Raw genomic sequence first — 14847 nt, 5'->3', positions numbered from 1 at the left:
GAAGGGCTAGGAGTATTAGTAACTGAGTTTCCCATTCACATGGATGGATACATCAAAAGTGGTAAAGAAATATCCCATATAACAGTGAAAAAAATTTTCTCAATTTAAACCAAATTAAAATAAAAATATTCCTTAACAAAAGTAATGAGTTACATACAGCTAAAGTGATTGTTAAAGAGAAATTTATAACCTAAAGGCATATACTATAAAGAAAAATGAATAAGTATTTAGCTGATCAAGCTAGAAAAAGAAAAGCATCGTATCCAAAACAAGTAGATGAAAGAACATAATACTGCCAAGAGCAGAAATTCATGAGATAGATTAAAAAGGAGAGTAAATACATTAGAATATAAGTCCTACTGGAATGTAAAATACTTGACATCAGGGATGTTTCCCCATTTTGTTCACTGAGGAAACTTAACACCCTAGAGCAGTGCCTAGGTTCAGAGGTGCAGAATAAATATTTGTTGAATGAAAGAAAAAAAAGAAAATCTCAAAGTCCACTTCTCTGAAAGACAAACTTTATTTTATGAATTTTATTTTATTTTATTTTTATACAGCAGGTTCTTACTAGTCATCAATTTTATACACATCAGTGTATACATGTCAATCTCAATTGCCCAATTCATCACACCACAATCCCCACTGCGCCGTGGCTTTCCCCCCTTGGTGTCCATACATTTGTTCTCTACATCTGTTACTCAACCTCTGCCCTGAAAACCGGTTCATCTGTACCATTTTTCTAGGTTCCACATACATGCGTTAATATACGATATTTGTCTTTCTCTTTCTGACTTACTTCACTCTGTGTGACAGTCTCTAGATCCATCCACGTCTCAACAAATGACTCAGTTTCGTTCCTTTTTATGGCTGAGTAACTTCTTTATCCATTTATCCACAACTTCTTTATCCATTCATATGTCAAGGTGCATTCAGGTTACTTCCATGACCTGGCTATTGTAAATAGTGCTGCAATGAACATTGGGGTGCATGTGTCTTTCTGAATTATGGTTTTCTCTGGATATATGCCCAGTAGTGGGACTGCTGGATCATATGTTAATTCTATTTTCAGTTTTTTAAGAAACCTCCATACTGTTCTCCATAGTGACTGTATCAATTTACATTCCCAGCAACACTGCAAGAGAGTTCCCTTTTCTCCACACCCTCTCCAGCATTTGTTGTTTGTAGATTTTCTGATGACGCCCATTCTAACTGGTGTGAGGTGATACCTCACTGTAGTTTTGATTTGCATTTCTCTAATGATTAGTGATGTTGAGCTTTTCATGTGCTTCTTGGCCATCTTATGTCTCTCTGGAGATTTTCTACTTAGCTCTTCTGCCCACTTTTGGATTGGGTTGTTTGTTTTTTTAATATTGAGCTGCATGAGCTGTTTATATATTTTGGAGATTAATCCTATGTCCGTTGATTCGTTTGCAAATATTTTCTCCCATTCTGAGGGTTGTCTTTTCGTCTTGTTTACGGCTTCCTTTGCTGTGCAAAAGTTTTGAAGTTTCATTAGGTCCCATTTGTTTATCTTTGTTTTTATTTCTATTACCCTAGGAGGTGGATCAAAAAATATCTTGCTGTGATTTATGTCAAAGAGTTTCCTTCCTATGTTTTCCTCTAAGAGTTTTAGAGTGTCTGGTCTTACATTTAGGTCTCGAATCCATTTTGAGTTTATTTTTGTGTATTGTGTTAGAGAGTGTTCTAATTTCATTCTTTTACATGTAGCTGTCCAGTTTTCCCAGCACCATTATTGAAGAGGCTGTCTATTCTCCATTGTATATCCTTGCCTCCTCTGTCATAGATTAGTTGACCATAGGTTCATGGGTTTATCTCTGGGCTTTTTATCTTGTTCCATTGATCTATGTTTCTGTTTTTGTGCCAGTATGGTATTGTCTTGATTACTGCAGCTTTGTAGTATAGTCTGAAGTCAGGGAGTCTGATTCCTCCAGCTCCGTTTTTTTCCAATACTGCTTTGGCTATTCAGGGTCTTTTGTGTCTCCATACAAATTTTAAGAGTTTTGTTCTAGTTCCGTAAAAAATGCCATTGGTAATTTGATAGGGATTGCATTGAATCTGTAGATTGCTTTGGGTAGTACAGTCACTTTCACAATATTGATTCTTCCAATCCAACAACATAGTATATCTCTCCATCTGTTGGTATCATATTTAATTTCTTTCAGCAGTGTCTTATAGTTTTCTGCATACAGGTCTTTTGTCTCCTTAGGTAGGTTTATTCCTAGGTATTTTATTCTTTTTGTTGCAATGGTAAATGGGAGTGTTTTCTTAATTTGTCTTTCAGATTTTTCATCATTAGTGTATAAGAATGCAAGATATTTCTGTGAATTAATTTTGTGTCCTGCAACTTTACCAGATTCATTGATTAGCTCTAGTAGTTTCCTGGTGGCATCTTTAGGATTCTCTATGTATAGTATCATGTCACCTGCAAACAGTGACAGTTTTACATCTTCTTTTCCAATTTGTGTTCCTTTTGCTTCTTTTTCTTCTCTGATTGCTGTGGCTAGGACTTCCAAAACTATGTTGAATAATAGTGGTGAGAGTGGACATCCTTGTCTTGTTCCTGATCTTAGAGGAAATGCTTTCAGTTTTTCACCACTGAGAATGATGTTTGCTGTGGATTTGTCGTATATGGCCTTTATTATGTTGAGGTAGGCTCCCTCTATGCCCACTCTCTGGAGAGTTTTTATGATAAATCGGTGTTGAATTTTGTCAAAAGCTTTTTCTGCATCTACTGAGATGATCATATGGTTTTTATTCTTCAATTTGTTAATATCATGTATCACATTGATTGATTTGCATATATTGAAGAATCCTTGCATCCCTGGGTTAAATCCCACTTGATCATGGTGTATGATGCTTTTAATGTGTTGTTGGATAATGTTTGCTAGTATTTTGTTGAGGATTTTTGCATCTATATTCATGAGTGATACTGGTCTGTAGCTTTCTTTGTTTGTAGTATCTTTGTCTGGTATTGGTATCAGGGTGATGGTGGCCTCATAGAATGAGTTTGGGAGTGTTCCTTCCTCTGCAATTTTTTGGAAGAGTTTGAGAAGGATGGGTGTTAGCTCTTCTCTAAATGTTTGATAGAATTCACCTGTGAAGCCATCTGGTCCTGGATTTTTGTTTGTTGGAAGATTTTTAATCACAGTTTCAATTTCATTACTTGTGACTGGTCTGTTCATATTTTCTCTTCCTTCCTGGTTCATTCTTGGAAGGTTATACCTTTCTAAGAATTTGTCCATATCTTCCAGGTTGTCCATTTTATTGGCACAGAATTGCTTGTAGTAGTCTCTTAGGATGCTTTGTATTTCTTCAGTGTCTGTTGTAACTTATCCTTTTTCATTTCTAATTTTATTGATTTGAGTCCTCTCCCTCTTTTTCTTGATGAGTCTGGCTAATGGTTTATTAATTTTGTTTATCATCTTAAAGAACCAGCTTTTAGTTTTATTGATCTTTGCTACTGTTTTGTTTCTGTTACATTTTTTTCTGCTCTGATCTTTATGATTTCTTTCTTTCTGCTAACTTTGGGTTTTGTTTGTTCTTTCTCTAGTTCCTTTAGGTGCAAGATTAGATTGTTTGAGACTTTTCTTGTTTCTTGAGGTAGGCTTGTATAGCTGTAAACTTCCCTCTTAGAACTGCTTTTGCTGCATCCCATAGGTTTTGGATCGTCGTGTTTTCATTGTCATTTGTCTCTAGGTATTTTCTGACTTCCTCTTTGATTTCCTCAGTGCTCTCTTGGTTATTTATTGACGTATTGTTTAGCCTCCATGTGCTTGTGGTTTTTTTATGTTTTTCTCCCTGTAATTCATTTCTAATCTCATAGTGTTGTGGTCAGAAAAGATGCTTGGTATGATTTCAATTTTCTTAAATTTACTGAGGCTTGATTTGTGACCCAAGATGTGGTCTATCCTGGAGAATGTTCTGTGCGCACTTGAAAAGAAAGTGTAATCTGCTGTCTTTGGATGGAATGTCCTATAAATATCAATTAACTCTATCTGGTCTGTTGTGTCATTTAAAGCTTCTATTTCCTTATTTATTTTCATTTTGGATGATCTGTCCATTGGTGTAAGTGAGGTGTTAAAGTCCCCCACTATTACTGTGTTACTGTCGATTTCCTCTTTTAGAGCTGTTAGCAGTTGCCTTACGTATTAAGGTCCTCCTATGTTGGGTGCATATAAATTTATCATTGTTATATCTTCTTCTTGGATTGATCCCTTGATCATTATGCAGTGTCCTTCCTTGTCTCTTGTAGCATTGTTTATTTTAAAGTCTATTTTATCTGATATGAGTATTTCTACTCCAGCTTTCTTTTGATTTCCATGTGCATGGAATATATTTTTTCCATCGCCTCATTTTCAGTCTGTATGTGTCCCTAGGTCTGACGTGGGTCTCTTTTAGCATACATATAGGTCTTGTTTTTGTATCCATTCAGCAAGCCTGTGTCTTTTGGTTAGAGCATTTAATGCATTCACGTTTAAGGTAATTATCGATATGTATGTTCCTATGACCATTTTCTTGTTTTGGGTTTGTTTTTGTAGGTCCTTTTCTTGTCCTGTGTTTCCCACTTAGAGAAGTTCCTTTAGCATTTGTTGTAGAGCTGGTTTGGTGGTGCTAAATTCTCTTTGATTTTGCTTGTCTGTAAAGCTTTTGATTTCTCCATCGAATCTGAATGAGATCCATGAAGGGTAGAGTAATCTTGGTTGTAGGTCTTCCCTTTCATCACTTTAAGTATATCATGCCACTCCCTTCTGGCTTGTAGAGTTTCTGCTGAGAAATCAGCTGTTAACCTTATGGTTTTCCCTTGTATGTTATTTTTCGTCTTTCCCTTGGCTGCTTTCAATAATTTTTCTTTGTCTTTAATTTTTGCCAGTTTGATTACTATGTGTCTCGGCATGTTTCTCCTTGGGTTTATCCTGTATGGGACTCTCTGCCCTTCCTGGGCTTGGGTGGCTATTTCCTTTCCCATGTTAGGGAAGTTTTTGACTATAATCTCTTCAAATATTTTCTCGGGTCCTTTCTCTCTCCCTTCTCCTTCTGGGTCCCCTAAAATGTGAATGTTGTTGCATTTAATGTTGTCCCAGAGGTCTCTTAAGCTGTCTTCTTTTCTTTTCATTCTGTTTTCTTTATTCTGTTCCGCAGCAGTGAATTCCACCATTCTGTCTTCCAGGTCACTTATCTGTTCTTCTGCCTCAGTTATTCTGCTATTGATTCCTTCTAGTGTAGTTTTCATTTCAGTTATTGTATTGTTCATCTCTGTTTGTTTGTTCTTTAATTCTTCTAGGTCTTTGTTAAACATTTCTTGCATCTTCTCGATCTTTGCCTCCATTCTTTTTCCGAGGTCCTGGATCTTCTTCACTATCATTCTTCTGAATTCTTTTTCTGTAAGGTTGCCTATCTCCACTTCATTTAGTTGTTTTTCTGCAGTTTTATCTTGTTCATTCATCTGGTACATAGCCCTCTGCCTTTTCATCTTGTCTATCTTTCTGTGAATGTGGTTTTTGTTCCACAGACTGCAGGACTGTAGTTCTTCTTGCTTCTGCTGTCTTCCCTCTGGTGGATGAGGCTATCTAAGAGGCTTGTGCAAGTCTCCTGATGGGAGGGACTGGTGGTGGGTAGAGCTGGGTGTTGCTCTGGTGGGCAGAGCTCAGTAAAACTTCAATCGCTTGACTGCTGATGGGTGGAGCTGAATTCCCTCCCTGTTGGTTGTTTGGCCTGAGGCAACCCAACACTGGAGCCCACCTGGGATCTTTGGTGGGGCTAATGAGAGACTCTGGGAGGGCTCATGCCAAGGAGTACTTCCCAGAACTTCTGCTGCCAGTGTCCTTGTCCCCACAGTGAGCCACAGCCACCCCCCGCCTCTGCAGGAGACCCTCCAACACTAGCAGGTAGGTCTGGTTCAGTCTCCCCTCGGGTCACTGCTCCTTCCCCTGGGTCCCGATGCGCACACTACTTTGTGTGTGCCCTCCAGGAGTGAAATCTCTGTTTCCCCCAGTCCTGTCAAAGTCCTGCAATCAAATCCCACTAGGCTTCAAAGTCTGATTCTCTAGGAATTCCTCCTCCTGTTGCCAGACCCCCAGGTTGGGAAGCCTGACGTGGGGCTCAGAACCTTCACTCCAGTGGGTGGACTTCTGTGGTATAAGTGTTCTGCAGCCCACCCAGCAGTTACGGGATTTGATTTTACTGTGATTGCGCCCCTCCTACTGTCTTATTGTGGCTTCTCCTTTGTCTTTGGATGTGGGGTATGTTTTTTGGTGAGTTCCAGTGTCTTCCTGTTGATGATTGTCCAGCAGCTAGTTGTGATTCTGGTGTTCTCGCAAGAAGGAGAACACATCCTTTTACTCTGCCATCTTGGCTCCTCAAGATAAACTTCTGACAACATTGTGCAAGGCATGGATGGATATGAATAAATATCCCACATATAGTAGGAATTCTCTTTAAATTGTTATTTGAATATATAAATATTATAAATCACTTTATACAATACTTGAAAACAGTCAAAATAGACAATTTCTTTGAAATATAATTTAGTATTATGAAGTAGACAAGCATTTATATGTCCAAGTAATTATGAAAAAGATCAGATCTAGATGATTTTACAGGCAACCTTCACCAGAAATTCAAGTAAACGATAATCCCAATTTCATTTAAAAAAACTATTTTCGATAGTAGAAAATAAAAGAAAGCTTTAATTTTTTTATGGGGCTAGCTTTATCTTGTCTAATTATTTTAAACTGTCGTAAAATATACATTTAACATCAAATTTACTATCTTAACCATTTTTAAGTACACAGGTATGTGGCAGTAAGTACATTCACGTTGTTGTGCTACCATCACCACCATCCATCCACCAAACTCTTTCCATGTCCCAAAACTGAAACTCTGTATGCATTAAACAGTAATTCCCCATTCTCCCCTCTCCACAGCCCGTGGCAACCACCATTCTATCTTCTGTCTCAATCTGACTACTCTAGGTACCACATGTAAATAGACTCATACAGTATATGTCCTTTTGTGACTGGTTTATTTCAGTTAGCATAATGTCTTCAAGATTCATCCATGTTGTAGCATCTGTCAGAATTCCCTTCCTTTTTAAGGCTGAATAATATTCCATTGCATGTATATGCCACATTTGGTTTATCTACTCATCCATCAATGGACAATTGGGTTGCTTCTACCTTTGGCTTATTGAAAATAATGCTGTTATGAACATAAGCATACAAATATCTGACTCCCTGCTTTCAATTCTTTTGGGTATATACCCAGAAGTGGAATTGTCGGATCATATGATAAATTTATGTTTAACTTTTTTGAAGAGTTGCTGTACTGTTTTCTATAGTGACTGCTCCATTTAACATTCCTACCAACAGTGCTCAAGGGATTGTCTAGTTTTGATGTCAAGATTATTCTAGCCCCATAAAACTAAAATTTTCCCCTTACCTGGACATTCAGATTGCTAATATTTTATTTAGGATTTTTGCACCTATGTCCAAGTGTAAAACTGGCAGATCATATTAGAGAAATTTGAATAACCCAAAATGCAAAGACAAACTTCATATATCATAATCAAAGAGAGTTTATACCCAAAATACAAGGATTTTTAGAATTTACAAAACAAATTCATGTAATCCAGCATAACAATAGAGTAAAAGAAAAAACAATGATTATTACAACAGATAGAAAAAAAGACATATAATGCAGTACCCGTTCATTATTTTAAAAGAAAAAAGGCAAATAAAAATTTATTTTATCTCTAATTCTTATACCATTTTTTTTGTTTTACCAGAAAATATAGCACAACGTTAAACAGGAGGTACAACAGGCATCCTTTGTTTTTTGTTCCTGACTTTCATGGAAAGGCTTCTGATAATTCAGTATTTTATGATGTTCATTTTAAGTTTTTAGTCATTAATCTTTATTGGCTTAAGGGTATTTACTTTTAATTTGCCAAGGGTACTTTTTGCTTGTTGTTTGTTGTTCTAACTGTCCATCCTTGCTTCTACACTGAAAACCCAGGAGAATCAACAAATTCAAATTACTAGAATAGGAGAACTCAGTAAGTTTGCAGAGATAAGATTAATATATAAAAATCAATAATGTCCAGTGTCCAAATGTTGGTCTCTAAATACTACTCTTCAATTAAAAAAAGCAGAACTCCTTGGAGAAATATCTGATTCCAGGGCTGGGGCAGAAAAATAAACAATGAGCCTGGAGTTTCTTATAGTACCAAACACTAAAGAAGTACTTACAAAACAAAAGGATGGGTCGAATCAAAGGAACCCAAGACCCAGCCTGCAGAGCTCCCAATCGCCAAAGCTCAAACAATTTAAACAACAAAAATAATGTAGTATTGGATTATTACCCAAAGTATAAAATAAATATACAGGGTACAAACTAATATAAATAAATGACTGAACAAATAAATGCCAAGAAGAGACAAATCTTTCTTACAAAGGAATTCTAAATAATAAATGTAGATACTTCCCTACTCCCAGGAAGTGGAGCTTAATTCCTGCCCCTCCCCACTTTTAGGACAGGCTATACTTAATGCCTCACTTCCAAAGGAAGAATAGAATAGAGAAAGAGAAAAAATATTAACTTTAGAGTGGAAAAACCTGGCAAACATTACCTAAACCAAGGGATGAAGGTTATCATCATCGGTGATGTCATGCAAATATCATGTACCCCCCTGGCATGTTAGGATGAGAAGGGCACTTGACTTTGCTGATACTCTTTTTAAAAACCTATAACCAACCCAGTCTACTAATCATAAGAAAAATATCAGATTAAGGGACATTCTACAGGATACCTGGCCAAGACTCTTCAAGGCTGTCAAGGTCATGAAAAACAAGGAGAGATTAAGAAACTGTTCAGAGATCAGAGGAGACTGGGAATACATGATAATTTAAAACAATGTGGTAACCTGGACTGGGTCCTGGAACAGAAAGAAAACATAATGGAAAAACGTAAAATCTATCCAGTCTGGAATTTAGTAATAGTAATGTTACCACTGTCAGTTTCTTAATTTTGACAAATGTATCATGGTAAAGTAAAATGTTAACAATGGGGGCAACTAGGTAAGGAATGTACAGGAACTCTCTTCTTTGCAATTTCTCTGTAAATCTTAACACTATTCCAAAATTAAAAGTTTATTTTAAAAAATCAACAATGTTCTTATACCCTAGTAATAACCAATTAGAAAATGAAATTCCAAAAAGGTCTAACAAAATACATGCAAAATGTTTACAGAAAAAAATTATTGAACTGATGTATATGAAAAACCAAAACAAATTAAAAGAAAGACCACAACATCATAGGAAGACTAAATATTTCAAAGACAGTGTTTAATCTTTAATCTATGAATTCAATACAATAATAAACTCACTGGATGTTAATATACTCTTTATGAAAAATAAAAAGGTTAGAGACAATAATGGGATTGTTTCGTATCTTTGTAAATCTTTTAATATCTATCTTAATAGAATACAGAGGGATTCTCATATCTGCTTCTGCATTCAGTTTGTTTTGATATCACACACCATGTAGCCTCTAGCAACCTCTTCTATAAACCCTAAGAGAATCCCACTGTCTACCCATCAATACATCTTTTTCTCTTTATTTTTTACAATGCATTTCAAAGTAAGCTGCAGATATCAGTATACTTCCCCTCAAATACTTCAGCATATAAACTCATTACTTAAGAGTTTAGCATTTTTTATTAGTTCTTTTTTTCTTTTTATGTAAAATTTACATACAATGAAATGCACAAAATTTAAGTATGAATTTGGTGATTCGGACATTGCGCAACCCAAACGTCTCTCAAGATACAGAACGTGACTCTCACTCCCCAGGAAATTCCCTTATACCCTTCTGAGTAAATTCCCCATCCCTCTCTAGCCCCCCAAAGCAATCACTGTTTTGATTTTTTTTCTACCCAGATTATCTTTGCCTTTTCCAGAACCGGTCATATAAATGGACTCATACAATACGTACTCTTTTACGTAAGTCTTCTATACAGTGTGTTTTAGAGCCATTCATACTATTTTTTAAAAAGTATTTAAAATTATTTTACCTACCATGAAAATGACTATCAAGATGAGACAGATGCCCACTATGATAAGGAAGGGGATTAAGTAGTATTCCAGAGGAAGGCTAAATTCTGGAACTAAGATAATGTGGCCCCTGGAAGAAAAGAAAAATTAATAGTTGGGAAGTATTAAAAGTTGCCAAATTATGATGTTAATTGAAAACAAAAATATTTTAAAAAGGCATTTAGACATTATAATTCAATCCACTAGACACATCTCATTTTCTAACATATGATTTCTAATAATTTAAGGGATGCTTTTTCCAATGTTAAGTCAAGTTTACATACCGGCCAAAATAATTTGCCTATATAATTAAAAGAAACTTTTAGACTGGGTAGAGGAAATCAGCCAATCAATACTTACTGTGTCCATCCTGGAAACACGTCTTTACTGAGTTTAGTAACCTGAGTAAAAGTTAGCATATTTTACATGCAAAATCAGCATTTAAATAACGGCAGTGCCTCGGGCAGCATGCCAGCAAGAACCCCCTCCCCAACCAAATCACTGTTCATCAGTTCCTCCCATGAAAAAAATCTCTGGAGCCACTATTGACGAAAATATACTCCCCGTTCCCTTTATGCGTCACATGAGCTTGTTGTACCAAGTACAACAGATAGAACCCCTGTATTCCACATTCATCTGTGAGATATGGAATGAAAGAACCGGCAACAGAATTCTCAGGAGTTGTAGCTTCTCTCTTCTCAACCTTCTCCACAGCTTGAATGAAAAAAAAAAAACAAAACAAAAAACCTACAAAATTGTGTATGTTGCGTGCGGGGACAGGGGGGTAGAGAGTACCACAAGATTTATTCTACTCTGTTACTAACCATGGTTAATACGGTTATATGGTTATTAACCATACAATACTGCTATTATAAAAATTCACCGGGACTCATGAAATGAAACGGAACAGAATAAGCACACTATCCGTGTTGCGTGAGCAAATTTTACATGGCAGCAAAATCCTGCAATAGAAAATACCCTCAGTCTAGGGAAGGGTCTGTAAATGGTCAGTGAGATGACTGATTTCTCCATAATATTCCTGTGCAACTCAACTAGTATGGTGCTAGCAACACTACTTCGTTACCCACTGCTGGCTGGTTTTTTAAGTAGTGACTCCAGGTACTTCATAACACAAGGGTTAAATGCAAAACAAAACTTCTCAACGTAAAAGGAAATGAAAACAAGTTGACTCCTTCCCCCATGTAGAAATGCTTAGGATGCCCTAGTACTCAAGAAAAATAACATGAAAACAAATTATTTCTATTCCCAAGCAATTTTTAAGTCTTCATGCTATTAACAATTTTATTCACATCCAAAGAGCTCCATCAATCTTTAACAAAAAGAAGAACAAAAAAACGAAATACCAGGAATTTCCCCCAATAATTTAAATATTTTCCAAAAACTGCTAACATTGCTAAAAGTAGCTTTTTACTTCACTTTCCAGCAGAATGACAAAAGATTTATATGCATTTTTGTAACTTTATATAAAATACTGAAGTGACTGATATATCATCAGTATAAAAAAGAGAAAAGCAAGCCTGGGCTGCTCTATTTGATACCATCTCTTCCAGCATGAGGCCAGCTCTGTAAACAATGTCCCTGTTCTTGGTACAAACCCTCTGAAACTGCCCCAGGGCCACGGCTGAGTTACAGTAACAAATGGTGCCACGTTTAAGTAGAAGAGCCTTTCAATGAGATGCTGATCCTCTGCAACCTCCCTAACTACTTCCACCAAACTGCTATAAATTAACACTGTTAGGGTTTAGAAGCCAGATTAAACTATATATAGATAGAGATATGGACACTGAGCTTTTAAGATACTTAGAGCCGTCTATCAACCGCAGACCCTTTAAAGATCTTCACAATATATCTTGACAGTAAACTAAAATGGTTTGAGATATAGCAGGCTATATAAACGAGACAGTTTATAGTTTACTGCGTTTTCTTAACCAAATTGCTAATGGTGAAGGTGGTGACGGCGATGATACAGGGTGGAGAACTACAACAGAATATCAGTCTCCCAGCTTTATTTCTATTCCCTCTGCCCAGGTTCCCACAGCTGAGGCTGCAGACTCATCCCTGTCCTAATCCCAGATCAATCTGTACTTGAAGGAGGAGATATTTAAACAGCTTTTAGTAAGAATCTTCCCATACTACCTCCATGTCCACCCCTCAATATAGTACATTCCATGTGCTCTGCAGCTAAGACTCCATCATTGAAGCAGAGTCCTAGGCAACCTAGGAAATAGTGTCTCATTCTCCTTTGCATGAGTTCCCAGGTTATTTTCAAACCAGGTGTTAGGCCTAAACTCTAACTTCAATAATAATCTAACAGTAACAGTAATCTCTAATTTCCCAACCCCTCTGTTGACACAGGAGGTCTTGCCTTGTCTGTTTTGTTATCCAACCCCCATCATGAATTGGGAGATGGGGATTGACATATATACACTAATATGTATAAAATGGATAACTAATAAGAACCTGCTGTATAAAAAAATAAAATTCAAAAATTCAAAAAAAAATACTTTAAATATATATATTCAATCATCTTTGGAAGATGCTAGCAAACCAAATCATTTTAAAAACAGTAAATAAAGGGAAAGAATCAAATATTTATCCTATCTTTCCTAAACAGACTGTACATCAAGGTAATCAAATAATTGATAAGGTGTGAGTCCTCTTTATAGAAGTATTTCAGCTAATAAATAAAGAAGGAATTATAAAATTAGATTACTTGCAAATCCTAAAGAGCTAAATGGATCTAGACAATGATCATTAATGATTGCTGCCCTCGCAAAGAGAGAACCAAATATTATGTCTCCTGATGGAAATACATAATAACACACATAAATTACTCCTGCCTCACCTATCCTCCTGGCCCCCCAAGCACACCTGAATTTGAACAAACCTCTAGGTCTAATGAGCAATTTACAGGGAAAATAAATAACAAAGGAATACTCTAGGCAATACACCAAGGATGCAGTCAGGAAAGTTTGGACTGTGGTTAAAAACTGTACAGGACAAATGACCCTGTTGCTTCAATAAATAAATGACTAGGAAAAAAAAAGAGTCATAGCAAGTGTATGGATTAAAAATAGGGTGATCACATGCCCTGATTTGCTCAGAAACAAATCTAAAGACTGAAATATGGGTTGATATTGAATTAATGTTTACTTTAAAAATAAAAGGTAAAATAATGATAATATCATTATATTTTTTATATATAACCTATCTTCTAGTGATATATTCTGAGATATTTACAGTTGAGATGATAGGATATATAGTACTTGCTTTAAAATAATCACGGTGTGGGGAAGAAAAGTGGCGGGTGGTGCTTCAGACCGGACAGTCCAAACAAAATTGGCCATGAGTTGATAATTCTGAAACTGAAGGATCAGATTCATTCTACTCACCTCCCTACTTTTAAACAGTAGAATAAATTAATGGGTAGGTAGGCAGGCAGGCAGGCAGACCAACCAGCCAGCCAGCCAGCAGATGGATGAGGCAAATCAGTATGAACAGGTCCACAATCCGTTAAGCACAATTCTGAAACCTAAAAAGCTTTAAAAAGTAATGTTTGCAATTCATTTGCTAGTCAACCTGAACCTAACTGACACGATAAAATACTCATACATTTATTGCAGATATATATGTAATGTGATTATGGGATGCTGCCTCAAATCCTATTTGGATGTTACATAACTTAAAAATCTGAAAATGTTAAAATTCCATGTTACATCTGTCCCCAACAGTTGGGATAAGGGATTTTGTGGCCTTGCATTAACACGGGAAGGGTCTAAATATTAAGTAAATAAAGTATGTTACAAAATACTAAGTATTGTATGGTACTATTTTACGAGCACATTATCCCTAATTAATGTCAGTATTCAAACATGCAGAAAAAAAATTAAAAGCTTTTTAAAAAACAGTAGCTGTTGTTAGAGAATAGCATCATAGGGACTTTTGTTTAAATGCTTTATATTTCTGAATTTTTCCACATTTTACCAGCAGGTATGTATTACTTTTTTAATGTAAAAAGATATGACTTTACCATTAAAAACAAAAAAAGACTCTTTAAAATACATGTTAAAATATACAGACTTTTTCTAAATGAAGCAATAATACTGAGGTAAAAGCAAGTAGTAGTTCTCCACCTCCCATTAACTACATAAATATGGCTGACAAAATAGCATCTTGCCTAACTATTTTTAATACAACATCCAAAATTATATTCCCTAACTTAATAAAATTTTTCTGAGCGCAGAATATGTGAACAGTATTTTAAATATCAAAACTGTATAGGGAAAATGACAAAAATCATAAACAAAATATCTTTCCCTCTCTTTCTTTTATTCATATCCAAACTCAAATATTCCTGGATTTCTTCCCCCCTAAATAATTAGAATTCCATTTCATTGTGCCAGTTTCCTCTTTTGGCAAATGCAGATAGTAAGAGATAATAATAACCTCTAGAGGGTTGTTGTGAGAATTATAAATGTAAAGGCCTCGTTTCATGAGTGCCTGGCACTTGCTAATTCCTCAATAACTACTACTGCTTTTATTATTAATACTGTTGTTATTGCTCCTCTTAGTCAAAAGGCTGTTCCTGTCCACTATGCTTTGGGGAGCTGTTTCATGGAAGAAGCTCTGAAGTGTTAATTTAATTGCACTATTTCTATATAAGATAAGACAGTTGTGCCTTAAGTTAGTTTCAGTCTATTTGTTACCATGGTAA

General features: G+C 35.9%; 1 protein-coding gene across 2 annotated transcripts in view; it reads right to left on the bottom strand.

The window, feature by feature from the left end:
• The window catches only part of RNF13 (ring finger protein 13), a 138142-nt gene that overhangs the window by 33789 nt on the left and 89506 nt on the right, over positions 1–14847 (bottom strand). For both annotated transcript variants that reach the window (XM_060011412.1, XM_060011413.1), the window contains one exon: positions 10098–10203. In XM_060011412.1, coding sequence (XP_059867395.1) covers positions 10098–10203 — 106 coding nt within the window. The remainder of the gene's footprint in view (positions 1–10097; positions 10204–14847) is intronic.

The sequence above is a fragment of the Delphinus delphis genome, chromosome 4, assembly GCF_949987515.2.
Source record: "Delphinus delphis chromosome 4, mDelDel1.2, whole genome shotgun sequence".
NCBI classification, from domain to species: Eukaryota; Metazoa; Chordata; class Mammalia; order Artiodactyla; family Delphinidae; genus Delphinus; species Delphinus delphis.
This window is presented reverse-complemented; position numbering and strand designations above follow the sequence as displayed.